The sequence below is a fragment of the Branchiostoma belcheri genome, unplaced genomic scaffold (genome assembly GCF_001625305.1).
Source record: "Branchiostoma belcheri isolate BF01 breed outbred unplaced genomic scaffold, Haploidv18h27 scaffold127, whole genome shotgun sequence".
NCBI classification, from domain to species: Eukaryota; Metazoa; Chordata; class Leptocardii; order Amphioxiformes; family Branchiostomatidae; genus Branchiostoma; species Branchiostoma belcheri.
In genome coordinates, this window is record NW_017802680.1 from 699,360 (window position 1) to 714,806 (window position 15,447).

The 15,447-nt window shown below is 44.6% G+C and overlaps 1 protein-coding gene across 1 annotated transcript in view; it reads right to left on the minus strand.

Annotated features, from left to right (window-relative positions):
• Positions 1-7,507: 7,507 nt before the first annotated feature.
• The window catches only part of LOC109463517 (ras-related protein Rap-2a-like), an 8,643-nt gene continuing 703 nt past the window's right edge, over positions 7,508-15,447 (minus strand). Inside the window, exons 2-4 of the mRNA XM_019760353.1 lie at positions 14,643-14,827; positions 8,113-8,286; positions 7,508-7,859 (exon numbers count right to left, since the gene is read on the minus strand). Of these exons, the coding sequence (XP_019615912.1) occupies positions 7,531-7,859; positions 8,113-8,286; positions 14,643-14,796 (657 nt within the window). The 5' untranslated portion in view covers positions 14,797-14,827 and the 3' untranslated portion in view covers positions 7,508-7,530. The remainder of the gene's footprint in view (positions 7,860-8,112; positions 8,287-14,642; positions 14,828-15,447) is intronic.

A 15,447-nucleotide genomic window follows, 5' to 3' on the forward strand; every position in this document is an offset into this window, starting at 1 on the left:
ATTTCATGGTCTGCTCTACTCCTGTCACCATATACTGGTAGTACAATTGTATGTGAATGTGTTTGAGTAAGAATTAACAGAGCAGACCATGTCCGAAGGTAAACATTATGCATTTGCTTTGCAAATGTTACTTCAATCTCTAGTTTAATATTCTAGTTCATTTAACCTGGGAAGAACCATTCAGGCCATGTTCAACCTGTTTTCCAGGTAGCCACGGATCTACCAAAGCGATATCATCATCATCTTTGCCGGGGCTCAAAGATGTTATGTGAGCCCCGGCTACACCCCCATATAGCCCCTGATGGGGCACGTTTAGGGGGGGGGGGGCTTGGTTTAAGGCGGGCAGGCCATATCAATAGCAGCAATAATCATTATAGGACCACAACAACGGCATCATGGCATATTAAGTGGGTCAACAATATCTATAACAAAACCCGCACGGCGCTAACGTCACACTGAGAAAACCGTCAACATTATCCTTATTCCGGGCAGGTTCTGTTTCATCCTGCCCTTTGCAGAACAAACACAGGCTGAGGTCTCCTTTCTGTAACTCTCACTCCCACTCACACAAGTTGTTTGTCTTAGTTTGTTTGAGGATTTCCACATCTTACATGCAATGACGCAGTTCGATGTTAAGTTACCGTTTCCAGAACCGTACCTGTCTAATTCTGTATGCCTGAATCATGCCTGTAGCCAGGATTTTGCTTGGGGGGGGGGAGTGGTCTTCCCCACTGTCTGAGTGACCAGTGAGCGCCGTAGGCGCGAGGCGAGCGGCGAAGGGGGTCCTGGGGCATGCTCCCCCGGAAAATTTTGAAAACCGAACCTTCTGAATTGGCATTTCCCGCGTTTTTGAGAGGATATTAAGAGAAATCAGACATTTTATTCAATGACAGTTTTTCTTCGATTCCAGCCCCGCTGGTGATACAAATTAGTCCATCTTTTGATAGCCTGGGTGCCAAACCCATAGCATACTGGACACAAAATATCTCAGTGATATTTGAAGAAAAATTCTGGACCTTTAGATAAAAATTGGCACTGCCTTGCCACGCATGATCTGCTTGGAGATTACTCTGCGTATCCAAGAACGCTAGTTTGTCCCAGGCATGGTTCTGAATACACGTGGACTTGAAGCAATGTCAGGACAGGAGGGGCTGGTCACCATGCATGTATTATACGTGAATGTGTTTGAGTAAGAATAATCAGAGCAGTAGTCTGTTAAGCTAGACCACGTGAAGGTAAACATGATTTGCTTCGTAAATGTTATACCTTTCTAGTTCGAGGATTCTATCTTCGCTGCAACGACGCAGTTCGGTGATACATGTAAGTTTTCGTATCTAGAACCGTGTCTGTCTAGTTCTATGCCTGAATGGGTTAGGGTTAGGATCAGGCACGGTTCTGGATAGTCTCCGCGTATCCAAGAACGTAGATTTGCCCCAGGCACGGTTCTGGATAGTCTCCGCGTATCCAAGAACGTAGATTTGCCCCAGGCACGGTTCTGGATAGTCTCCGCGTATCCAAGAACGTAGATTTGCCCCAGGCACGGTTCTGGATACTAGTACGCGTGGACTTGAAGTTGAAGCAGCGATGGCAGGACTGAGTTGGAGGGGTCACCGCATATATATGAATGCGTTTGAGTAGCATTTGTTAAGCTAGACCACTTGATATACATGATACACATACAAGGTACACATGATGTATTTGCTTCGCAAATGTTATACCTTTCTAGTTCGAGGATTATATATTCCCTGCAATGACGCAGTTCTGTAAAAGCTTACAAGCAACTTGAACTGAGCAGATCTTTCCGCTCTCCTGGACTTGGATTCAAACGGGTCAGAAAATATCAGCGACCCCGGCTGGACTTGCTAAGACGGGGATTACCGGCACAACAGCCGAACGATGACGCACTGAATGTACAGAGCAGGGCGGAGGGCAGCAGAATACACAGGGGGTTAATGGGCGAAGCGTTTTGTTTAGTCCATGGATCAAGACCTGTGAGAGAGGTATATGGGATAATCAGTGAGTGGGTGTGGAGCCCATGGTATTTTTTTTTTTTTTTTTGCCGGATTTGATTCCACTGCAATTGTTGTTGGCCACGTATTGCCCTAAAATAATCGGGCTGGCTCCTGCCATTTTACAGATTGGGTGTAACACGTAGTTCGGTGTGATACACCTAGCTGCCGCCGCGCCGCGTGCCTGCGAAGCTTGCGTGTTACGTCGAAGGGCGGTTATACCGGGTATACAGATACAGAAACTGGTGTGTTACGCCGAAGGGCGGTTATACCGGCTATACAGATACAGAAACTGGTGTGTCACGCCGAAGGGCGGTTATACCGGCTATACAGATACAGAAACTGGTGTGTTACGCCGAAGGGCGGTTATACCGGCTATACAGATACAGAAGCTGGTGTGTTACGCCGAAGGGCGGTTATACCGGCTATACAGATACAGAAGCTGGTGTATTACGCCGAAGGGCGGTTATACCGGCTATACAGATACAGAAGCTGGTGTGTTACGCCGAAGGGCGGTTATACCGGCTATACAGATACCGGTAGCTTCAGGTGTCAATTATGCTTTACGTAACATGCACCGATTCGATACTCTCTAGTTTCTACATTTCTAATTGTTTCCTTTTACGTCAAAGATTTAATGACCGAATCGTTTTGTGTATAAGTATAGATCAGTCCATGGACCATGGTCTTTTGGAGAGGTACATGGGATAATCAGCGAGTGCGTGTAGACGCCCTGTATGTTTTTTTTTTCTTGGATTTACCTCCGCTACGACAGTTTATATAAATGAAAGAAAGACCTTCATTGTACGTTTATGCTCTTACAAGCTACATGTAGGTACAGGTCATGAATAAACAGGGGAAAAGTTACAGTAATATAGTACTTAAACTATACATACTAATGTGAAGTACTATTTACAGGTTCAACTTCTTCTCGCTTCTTGAGGCAGTTGTAGATGTACATGTACGCACATATGGACCTAATGATACATGGTTTGCCAAGTTGCATAAGGAACATCTCTCTGGTCTAGGCTAGCGATCTACCGTCAAAGGTCTACGTTAAATTCATGAAGACAGCGGCCACGTATTACCTCCAATTCGCCAGGCTGGTTCCAGTCATTTCTCGTTAAATTCTGGCGTCAATCACCCTTTGCGTAACACGCATCGCCTACGCTCCAATTCACATTTTATTAGCCCGACGTCATGTCAAAGTTTTAATGAGCGGATCTTTTCGGATCGCGACCTTTTGAAAGAGGCATATCAGATACTCCCTAATCACGGAGTGGGCAGCAGAGCAGGGCGCAGTCTTCATTTTTTCTGGCCTCCGCTTCGATAGTTTGTATCCCTGGTGACAGAGTGTAAGGGCTCTATGTTAAATTCAGAATGACAGTGGCCACGTATTGCGTTAAATTGGTCAGGCTGGCTTACGTTGTAATTTAAAAATTCAGCCGACCAGTACGCTTTACGTAACATGCACCCCGTACGCTCCAATTCACATTTCAAATTGTTTCTACGTCATGTCAAACGTTTTAATGAGCGAATCGGTTTGTTTATATAATTGTTCCACGAATCGCGACCTTATATAAAGAATATGAGATAATCGCCGAGTGGCCAGCAGGATTGGGCGTAGCCTCCATAGCATGCCAAAAACTGGGGGTTTTGGGGGTCTTCATGGTCTTTGGGAGCTTTTATGTGCTATTTTCTGATTGCATATAGACAACATAGCCGGCCTGGTTGAATTACCCCCGTTTAGAACTGGGCTAATCAGAAAACAGCCGAAGACCACCAAACTCCAGTTCTATAAGCCTGCTACGGAGGCTAAGCTGGGCGTCGCCTTCATTTTTTTTCTCTTCTCCGCTTCCATAGTTTATATCCCTGTTGGCAGACCTTCAGCACTCTAGGTGAAACTCGGGATGAAAGCGGTTACGTATTAAGGTAAATTGGGCTGACTGGTTTCATATTCAGTCACTTCGAATTCATGTTTAATTCATGCACCGATGACTTTTTATATAACATGCACCGAGCACGCTCTGGTTCACACTTTAACTCCTTACTGCGTCAAAGTTTCACGAGAGAATCATCTTGTTTTGCCCAAGGAAGGACAGGGCAGGGCCAGGTCTTCAACACGATGACGCACAGAATGTACAGAACACAAGACACAGATCGCCACAGGGGAACAGTTTAATTGGCACGGCACTTTAGCTTATGGAAAGGGCACATTTACAAACAGGGTCCCGGCTGGGCTGCTTGCGTCAAGCAATTTATAAAAATAGTAGCCATCATTATTAATTTTTTAAACTTTTTGTGTTTTATGAAAAGGGCACATTTCTAAACCGGGCCCGGTCGGGCTGCTTGCGTCAAACGATTCTTAACAATATATAAAAATAGTCTACTCATTATTAATTTTTTTTCAACTTTTCTGTGTTTCTTGTCTTTTATATCTTAACCTTTTCGTTCGTGGAAACTGCGAGACCGGCCGGGGGCTCTGGTCTTGATCTTGGGGGTTAAGGTAGCCAACATCAACTTGCTGATGATTCTGCTACACTAGTATTTGGGCTGTAGAATTTTTGGACCATCGCACACCGGGGCATGCCCCTACTCTTTTTCGAAAGGTGTGGTGGGATCTTTAACGTGCTCGAGGTGTGGCTCTCCTCAAACACGGGACCTCCAGTTTACGTCCAATCTTAGGGACGTCCCTAATCGAAGCTTACACCTGAGTGAAGTGAGGAAATTCGTGTAAAGTGCCTTTCCCAAGGGCACAAGATCGATGACATGGGTGGGGATCGAACACTGGACCTGTAGGTCCCGAGTCGAACGCGCTACCGCTGCGCCACACGACCCCACAACCTCTTGGGGGCTGCCATAACCTCTGGCTTATTGATGAGCAAATCATTTTGCTTAGCCTGGGTGCCAGACGCTGGCTTTTATAAGCGATAGATTTTTTTGTGGGGAGAAGCCCTAAATGTCAGTTTATAACAGTTGATTCATAAAAAACTGCCTCACAGCCTGTACAAAAAACATGCTGAATAACACTGGGAACAGCAATTTACGTTAGGGTAGGGCAAGTTCAATTTCACAATGACATTTACCGGCCGCGTTTTCTCCGCTTCGATAGTTCATTTCTCTGTAGATGACGCACAAGATGTACGGAGTAAGACACAGGTCACCACACAGGAACAGTTTAATTGACTCAGCTGTTTAGCTTATGTCTTAGGGCACACTCACTTACAAAAACGGGGCCCGGCCGGGCTGTTTGCGTCAAACAATCATCGAGTAAGCTCTGATTCGATAGTTCATTTTTCTGTAGATGACGCACAAGACGTACAGAACAAGACCCAGGTCACCAAACAGGAACGGGTTAATTGGTAAGCTCTGATTCACATTTCAAATAGTTTGTACGTCAAAGTTTAAAAAGCGAATCATTTTGTTCCAGCGTGTGGCCATGTGAGCAGGGCAGAATAGGGCAAGTTCCACTTCAGACTTTTTTGGTTAGCCCACAGAGACCACATCACAAACAGTGATGTACGGAACAGAGCCAAGCAAGACTTTATCCCGAGTCTTGCTTGTCTCTGTTCCGTCCTTCACTGTTTGAGATGTGGTCTCTGTGGGCTAACCAAAAAGTCTGACAAGTGGGACAGCGACAATCTTTGTCTAGCTAACCAATGGGACAGCGACAATCTTTGTCTAGCTAACCAATGGGACAGCGACAATCTCTGTCTTACTAACCAATGGGACAGCGACAATCTCTGTCTTACTAACCAATGGGACAGCGACAATCCCTGGACATTGGGCCAGGGATGTCTGGCCTTGGGAGGTAAGTCATGACCTTTTGGGGCTGTCTAGTTTTTTTTACAAGCCACTTTCCCATGTCTGAATGGGGGCAGCGAGAAAAGGTCGTGAATTTTACCTCCCAAGAGCTGCACGGAGATTATCGCCATTATATCACCATCCAATCACCCACGCGTCCGTCCCACACATCACAGGAGGGGGGCTTGTTTACTAATCACTCAGGTTATGGTCACACACGCCCCTGTCACTCATAGCTAAATACTAGCCTCCATAGCATACCAAAAACTGGGGGGTTGGGGGGTCTTCATGGTCTTTGGGAGCTTTTATGTGCCTTTTTCTGATTGCATATAGACAACATAGCCGGCCTGGTTGAATTACCCCCATTTTTTTTTAACTGGGCTAATCAGAAAACAGCCGAAGACCACCAAACCCCCAGTTCTATAAGCCTGCTACGGAGGCTAATCAGAAAACAGCCGAAGACCACCAAACCCCCAGTTCTATAAGCCTGCTACGGAGGCTAATCAGAAAACAGCCGAAGACCACCAAACCCCCAGTTCTATAAGCCTGCTGCGGAGGCTAACTGAATATGACCTCCCGAAGGCTGCCGAACTCCCCTAGGGTTGCTAGTCTGCTGTTTTTACCAATACACCGGTTGGTTGATTGATCGTTTGATTGATATACTTGATTGATTGATTGATTGATAATTGTTTGTTTGATTGATTGATTGATTGATTGATTGATTGATTGATTGATTGATTGATTAGATGGTTGCTTCATTGATTGACTGACTGACTGGCTGACTAATTGACTGACTGAATGAATGAATGAATGAATGAATGATTGATTGACTGACTGACTGACTGACTGAATGAATGAATGAATGAATGAATGAATGAATGAATGAATGAATGAATGAATGAATGAATGAATGACTGACTGACTGACTGACTGACTGACTGACTGACTGATTGACTGACTGACTGACTGATTGATTGATTGATTGATTGACTGGTTGATCTCTTGCTCGGAGAGTTAAGGAGACTAAAATTACTAATATTCTCTTGAAAATGTATTTTGTTTATAAGATTGTAATAAAATCATATACATAACTTTTACTCATTTGATTTCAGCTGGTATTCATGACCCATATCTACAGGAAGAATAACGTTGCCCCGTTGTGTGTATAACCTAGCTTATATGAAGAAGCTAACAGTACCTCAAGACAAAAGCAACATCGACAAAATCAGTTTTCAGATATGATTGATTTTATTAGACAGCTTCAATCCGCTGTTAGCGGTGGTTATACAAAATAAACACCTGTTGGACACTTCCAGGCGGTGGTTATACAAAATAAACACCTGATGGACACTTCCAAGCAATGGTTATACAGAATAAACACCGTGGACACTTCCAAGCGAGACCAGGACACATCTTACATGGTTTACAAGCTGTGAAATGTATCTGATGGCTCATTTAGGTCTGATTTAATAACAAAGACTCATGATCACTGATAACGTTACATCAACAAAGTCTATTGATCTTCAGTAGAAAAAACATCACAAGTATAACATAGCTATTTACCGTAAAGACAAACTTATCTAGTAGAGTCTTTCGTCTTGTATAGTTTCCTGGACAGAGACACCACATAGTACAGGTACAGGGTAAAAGTCCTAACGGTAATCTTAGTTATCTAGTTTTTTCCTTTCTTTTAAGTTCTCTTTTCTCTTATTTTTTCCTAAGAAAACACGTCGTCGTTACTGGAGTTACTGGTGCCTCTGCTCTTGAGCAGCTTTTTCAACGTGCTGATGGTTTTTGACGCGCTGGATCTTCTCTTTTCCGAACTCTTCTGCTTGTTGTTAGAGTCTCTGTTTTCGCAGGTTTCCACACTGTTCAAGAGGGCGAGGAAAATGTCGTAGACGTTCCGGTTGTACTTGGCGCTGGTCTCCAGGAAGGGGCATCGCCACTCTTCTCTGGCCGCCGTGACGGCCTCGTCCTTCTGCACCTCCCTGTCCACCGCCAGGTCCGACTTGTTCCCGACCATCACCAGCGGGATGTTCTCGGTACCTGCGCGGGAAAAGAACAAGGGTTCGATTAGTCACAAGGTCAAACAACATGGCGGACTTCATGCATGATGCCTAGGCATGATGTTTCTGACTTAGGGAGAAGAGATTCTGCTAAATTTTAGTTCAGTGCCTAGAAGTGGTCCATGTGGCCATGCACTGAGCAAACTCGTTAAAAAAATAACAACTAACGTTACTGTTTTCCTTCAGGGTCAATGTCAATGAGAAAATGACCGGAGTCACGTGAGTATACTGACCTTTGACATTCACGACGAGCTTGCGCAGTTTGTGCGCCTCCTTGAAGGACTCTGCGTCGTCGATGGAGTAGACAATGATGAATCCGTGGGCGGTCTTGATGTTTAACTCCTGCATGGCGGGGAACTGGTGCGTGCCGCCCGTGTCCAGGATCTCTATGCTGTGCATGTTGCCGTCTGGAGGGACAAGAGAAAAATACAGGTCAGAAACGTCGACAGTCATTGCACGGACAACAAACATCACATTTCACTTGTTACATTTGCATATCAATCAATAGTTCGTACTTATGAGCCTGCTTTTCTGACTCTCCTGCAACTTTCCAGTTCAGAAAATTAGTAGATCTGGACATGGACATTTCCTCCGCAGCTTACTTTACCATAGGAACTGTTTGTGGTACTAAAAACGCGGCTGTTGTGCTAAAAGCGTTCACTTTGCTAAAACCGCAGTGTCACTGACGAAATATAGTGAATGATACCTGAAACATCTGACCGTTTCCAATTGCTTGAGTAACAGCTAGTTTTTTGGTGTATGTCGTTTTAACCTCCTTGGTGAGAACTAGTAACGGTTTCATTTTTTTTGCGTATCGTGTTACACGTTTGATTTCTCAGTTTTATACCGATGTCGTTCTACAAAGTGCTTCCGACGCTTCTGACTTCCAAACGCAGATCCGGGATCTCCCGCGGCGCGAGTCACTTCCGCAGCGCTGACGCTCGGCCCGCCGGCGGACGCACGGTGACGTCAAGCGCGCGAACGGGAGAAGGCGAGACGGCAACACCGCTGTCCTACATGCCATATTTGGGGATGAGTCCATCCCTGCCTACGTCAGATCGAACCTCGCGACACGTCAAAATAAAACACAATCACCTTGTGAAAGGTTCCGCCAAGTGAGCGCTTCCGTATCATTTATTGGACATTTGGAGGTTCTAGAAATCGAATATATTTGCCAAGAACTGTCGCTCTAAAAGCGGAATATCTATTTCAATCATCTCTAAGACTGAATAAGAAATCTCTTTAAAGATCACACGACGCGTGAAATCTAAAAATCGGAAAGCAGATCCGCGTTGAAAATTCAACAAGGATTGGCACCAACTGACATTTGTCAAAGACTTGCTGCCCTGAATGCTTTATATCTATTTCAATGCTCCCTGAGACTGGATAAGAAATTTTTCTCAGAACGTTTTACATCTAACAGTTGACACGGCGTTTTAAATCTAAAAACCGAAAAGCAGACCCAACAAGGAATTGCACCACTTATTCTCTCGTCACAATATAAAATATCTTAGACACGAGTGAGGACATGTGTTGTCTGTGCCGCCTGAGGTTGAAGTATTTGTCTCAAGTGGTGACTAAAGTGGGGTCGCGTGGCATAGCGGCAGAGTGCTCGACTCGGAATCAAGAGGTCCTGAGTTCGAGTCCTGACATGGGGCCGATCATGTGCCATTGGGAAAGGCACTTTACACGACTTTCTTCACTTAACTCAAGTGAAAATGAGTATTGTCTCGTCCTGTATTCGTCCTCTGCGTTGGTGGCGGCATTAATATAAGTTGAAAAAAAACTTGAGTGCACCGTCACCACGCCTTGTGATTAGATGTTGGAATATAAAAAAGTAGGTGAAAATGAGTATTGTCTGTCCAGTATTTGTTTCTATGTGCAGGACACAACACCAGCAACAGCTGCTCTGTTCCGCGTATATTGCATTGTTGCAATTTCAACTAGAAAGGCCAATATTTGCTTTGGAGCAAATATAGCGATGGGTTCACCACATTTTACCACATGGCAGGGAAAGAATGAGAAACACAAGGGAAAACAATGCTTTACATTGATATAACTATAGTATGAAGTAACATACAACTAAGACTACAACAGTTGGATAGCTATTCCCTACATTATTGGTTAGGATTGCATAATGCAAACTGTTGATTTTCAAGATAAAAAGAAGCGTTCATAGCCCGCATTCCAATGCTGGAGCAGGAAAGCTTAAAATACCTACCAAAACACTTGAATACAGACATACTGTCAGTATGGCATGGCTCTGTGCAGGTGTAAATGAAGTTAAGCCAGTTAAATCCCAACAGCCAATCAGCAAGGAGAATAGAGGAAAGCTGCATGCCTATTGGTTGATGCCTTGCATGCCATTGTGATGACTCATGTCCAAATGTGGTAAACACTGCACACTTACACAGTAATACATTAGCTATTACACAGCCAAAAAACTCAAATAAAACCATTCTAAAAGCCTGTATCACAATAATTTAAAAAACGCCTAGGGGTATTTGCCCACTGTACCTCCATACCAAATTTCAGGACCTTAGGCCCTAAAATGAAGAAGCTGAATCCATTTAAATATATGGCAGGAGGAGAAGGAGAAGGAGAAGAAGAAACATCAGAAAAAGCAATATGGTTTCACCACACCACTTCGTGGTGTGGTGAACCCATAATAAAATAAAAAAAGTATCTGTCTCAAGTGTTGACTGGGCTCTCATATAGCCGCTCGTAATCTGGGTAATTGGGCGTGAAGTTCTGCTCTGTGGCTCTGTAGAACGATTAGCACCCGTCTGATAACCTGAGCTTCAAACTGCGGGTCTCATTACCCAGCTCTGCAGCCGCAGGCGAGACAATTAGGACTACAAAGCGCTCAGAGCCGTCCACATGTGGATAATGAGAGGCTGAAAAGGTCAGCATTCGTGTGTATCAAACAGGCGGGCGGCTTCAATGGAAACAATCATCGGTAATGAGATCGTTTTTTTCTTTCAGCGAGATGCCCTGTTTTTTCAGACATCGTTCCCAAACCTTGTTTGAAATCTTTCTACAGTGACAGTTTCTTCCCCCGTACGGCCAAGCTTTGGAATTTCCTCCCTGACAAGTGTTTCCCACCAACCTACAATCTACAGGCTTTCAAATCAAACGTTCACCGCCATGTCTTGACATAGCCATGTTTCTCTCATCTTTCTAGTTCAATGCCGAGAGGTGGTCGTATAGGCCTTGCATTGAACTACTCCGTTAAAAAAACACGATGTTCACGATACTATCATTTCTGTCAGCAAAAAGCTTCTGTTACTCCAGTGTATTGCAGTTTTAGAGTGCCTGTTTGGAATTGAAAGTCTATCTTGATAATGAAAAGCAGCTTGACTTTGGTAGGAGTCACCTTTACTGTACCCCTGGAAGAGCTGAGATCTTGATAACATAGGTTTACTCGAGCAAAGAAAATTACAGATCCGAAATTGACTTTGACTCAAAATAAAGTGCTGAAAAAGTGTTGCGCTTTCTGAGAAAAACACTTCGAGCTGAAAGTCAAGTACAAGCAAGTGTCATAGTTTATTAGAGGGCGTGTGAAGTAATGCACTGACATTTATGATGTGATGTTTAAGTCACTCAGAGCCAAGTCAAGTGTTTTCCCTGACTCTTGGACTACTACAATTTATATTGTAGAAGGCGTTGATTAATACACTGACATTAAAAACCGTGTAGTAAAAACACTTAAATTCAAGTCTCTGAGTATCCATGAGAGTTAATTAAAGGCTGGTTGAGTCATTGTCTGACATTACTGAATATTATAGCAAAGTCACTCAGAGCCAAGTCAAGTGTTTTTCCTGACTCCAGGACTCCTACAGTTTATTGTAGGAGGGGTTTGTAATACACTGACATTAAAAACACTTAGATTCAAGTCTCTGAGTATCCATGAGAGTTAATTGGGAGGCTGGTTGAATCATTCCCTGACATTACTGAATCGTACGATACTAAAAGCACTTAAAAAGTCAAGTCTGAGTACCGTCTGGGAGTGAAATGTTTCATTGGAGGCGTTCGGTAATGCAGTGTGACATTACAGACGGCGAGAGGAGTTGATCCTTTTAACCCCGATCTGTTGTAACTCCACTTGACGCGCAGAGCTCCGGCCCACTCGCGGGACTTGCTCGCAAAGCTCAACCTTTGGAAAATTAGGACGAATAATCAGACATGTCGCCTGCTCTGTTGTGTAACCAGGGATGCACGAAAATAGCCATGAAATTGGGGCAAAAAAGTAGACTTTTAGAAGAAAAAAATGGTAAAGTGTAGGACGTCACCTTCTCTATTGTGTAACCTCATCAGGGCTGCACGAATATAGTCATCAAATTGGGGAGATAGACTTTTCAGCATAAAAATACCACTCGAAGAAAAGCCCAGCCTTTGTAAATTTAGGACGAATGAGCAGGCTTCGTCTCCCCTATTGTGTAACTTAGAGTCTCAACCAGAGATGCACGAAAATAGTAATTAAATTGAGGAGACTTTTCAGCATAAAAATACCACTCAAAGAAAAGCTCTTCTGTTGTGTAACTTAGAGTCTCTACCAGGGATGCACGAATATACTCATCAAATTGTAGAAATTGACTTTTCTTTAGAAAAATTGCCACTCTAAGATTTCAATACACTGGAGCAGCAGTATCCCGCTGGCTGAAATTATGAGCATATATAGATATTCTATATCCTTCAGCTGTGTGTATTAACGGCGCGGAGGGGAGTTGAAACTTTGAATAGCGTCTCTGCTTTTCACACTCTGCGGTGTGATTTAGTGCTTAGTAGTGGTCTATTCCCCCCGAGCAAATTCGCTTAAACATGCTCAAGAATAGAGCATTACAAAACTCGATTTCTCGGAAAGAGAAGGATTAAAGCGCAGAAGGACGCGCGTGTTGTGCTGCTTATCCAATATCTGATCCAGCCAGCTCGCCTGACCCAGATAAAAGGCTTTCAAAGTGTGGGCCGATGTCCCGACCAGGGCTAGGGCTGAGCTTGTAACAGACCCGCTTGAAGTGTAAAGTGCTTAGCGGCTGTTTTCAGCGGCAATTTATGAGTCAGCAACTGTTTTTTTTTGTCAAGGCAACAGTGATCATGAGTGGTCTAATCCTTCTCTGGTCGTGGCAGAGAAGACAGGCTCTATGTACAGTATTTACAGGTACTGGAGAAATTCCGCCATTCGTTTTTACAGGTGCAATGAACAGTGGACCACGGCTTAACACCACGTCCTAATGACCGTTTCAAGTAACATGCATATTGAGTAAGTGACAAAAAAAATGGATTTAAACCTCTTGGTCTAGAGAAAGGGTCGCTAACCACTGGACCACGCACGCTGTGTGTCTGGTAAGTATTGCGAGGAAGGCTTCGGGGCCAGCTATGCTTGTAGCTACTGGCCGGGCGCCAAGGGTTTCCTAATCTATTCCTAATCGGCGCGATTTTGACTTTCACAAAACGAACGAAAAGGTCTCTTACGTAAACCATTGCAAAACAAAGGACCGCGCTTTGTTTAAACACGAACATGTACTTCTCCGGATAAAACACAGACTGTTTTCTGTGATAAGCTTTTTTGTTCTTTTTGAAGGCAAACATTAGTCTGACGTTGGCGTGTTTTTGACTAAGCTTAAATGCCGGGCGGGCTGAATCATACCCATGTGCCACCTGGAATCTACAAAGCTCGAAACCAGACCTAGATCTAAGTGCAACCGGCGGATTCTCCGTCATTCTTGTTCAAACATCACCTTGGAGTTTTAAAACAAACACCCAGACGCCATGTCTCTGAAGTAGTTGGGGGAACTTGCGCAAGCGGATTTCTACTGTAAAGGCGGCTGTATGTTTACTCTACTACCCCACAGGTAGAAAAACACACAGGGATTTTCCGCCGCGGTTTTTTTTTTGTGGAGTCTTGCTCACATTTCCGTCCTTGTTTTCTGATCAAACGCCTGTTAATACCGGCACGCGGTGCTCAGTATATATCAGGCCACCAACTGAGATGTCTAAAGATGGTTCCAGTTTTTGTGGGTACTGTTTATGCGGGGCAGCTTAAAAAAGACTGGCCGGGACAAATAAAACTGTTCACGCTAGTTTAAACCTGTATTTTTCTTCTGGTCTCTCAGTCACTGACGAAAGCTAGTGGATACTAGCTGAAACGTCTGACCGTTTCCAAAAATTATATCCAAGTTGCTTGAGTAACTGCTTTGTGGTGTTAGCGCTAGTATTTAAACCTAGATCATGCATGTAGAGAAATTGCGTGGCGCGACGCTGCTTGCTTGATCTGTATTGCGCTTATGTCAACAACAGTCTCCGCCTGTGTAATGTGAATGCCCGGCCACCGCTTCTCCCGTATTGTCAAACAACAATTACATGCTTCTGTATCGCTTGTGTCTACGGTTCAATGATTGTATCTATGACTTCTATAGTCCTAAAGCCTGCCCAACGCTAACCTTGTCGCTATTTGAGCGTTATAGCCAATGGAAAGCATTGTGCACAACAGCCGGGAGTTCAGCACCACGGAAAGCTCCAATGGTAAATTTAGCTGCATCGGAAAGTTATCCATGCCAGGTTCAGATCTATTCATTTTCTGAACTAGAAAGGTAAAAGCAAACGATTCCTAGCTGGAAGTTGGCTTAATTGCAGTAAACACCGATCACTGTCCTATTTTACACGAATCATACAGATAATATTTCAATGCCTTTATACTGATTAAGATTTTGTATCTATGACCTCCTAAAACTTACTGACAATAAGGAAATCGAACTGTTCATACCTGGCAGGTGCAGGAAGTGCCGGTAGCAGTCTTCCACCGTGGGTTCGTAGAAGGTGTTGAAGACGCCCCGCATGAACTGGCTGACCAGCGAGCTCTTCCCCACGCCGCCGGCGCCCAGCACCACCAGCCGAACCTGCTTCATCGGGCCGCGCATTTCCAGGAGGGAGCCTCGGAGAGAAAAAAATCTGCACGGCAGGAGGAGGAGAAAAACTCGTTAGACAAACCGAACTAGTCATTGATGCAGGTCAACGCACCATAGAAATAGTCCGTGCAACGAGCTGGGAAGGTTTGGGGCCTGCAATGGATCCCATACCTAGGGAAAATTTTGCAGTGGATTCTGTACCTGAGATCTCTCTGGGAAGTTTTGTTGCTGAAGAGGATCGCACACCCAGTACTGAGACAAACAGCCAGACTACTGTGCAGCTCCTGTACCTGAGACAGACTACAGGCTACTGTGCAGCTCCTGTACCTAAGACAGACTACAGGCTACTGTGCAGCTCCTGTACCTAAGACAGACTACAGGCTACTGTGCAGCTCCTGTGGTGTTTAGAGCTTTAATGCCAGGCGCGGTGTGGGCGGCGCGGCGTGGAAATGTCTCTAAATGTCACGGAGATGAGGCCGACTCCGGCTGCCAAGGCTACGGCGATAAAGGCTTAACCAGCGCGAACCAACGCCAAGATCAGGCTAGGCCCTGCACGGGAGGCCGGTTTACAACTTAGTGGGGACAAATACCTTAGCGGGGACAGACAGTTTAGCAAATAGCAGTGGTTTTTACTTTCCAATACACGCCCTTTTAAGCCCAGAA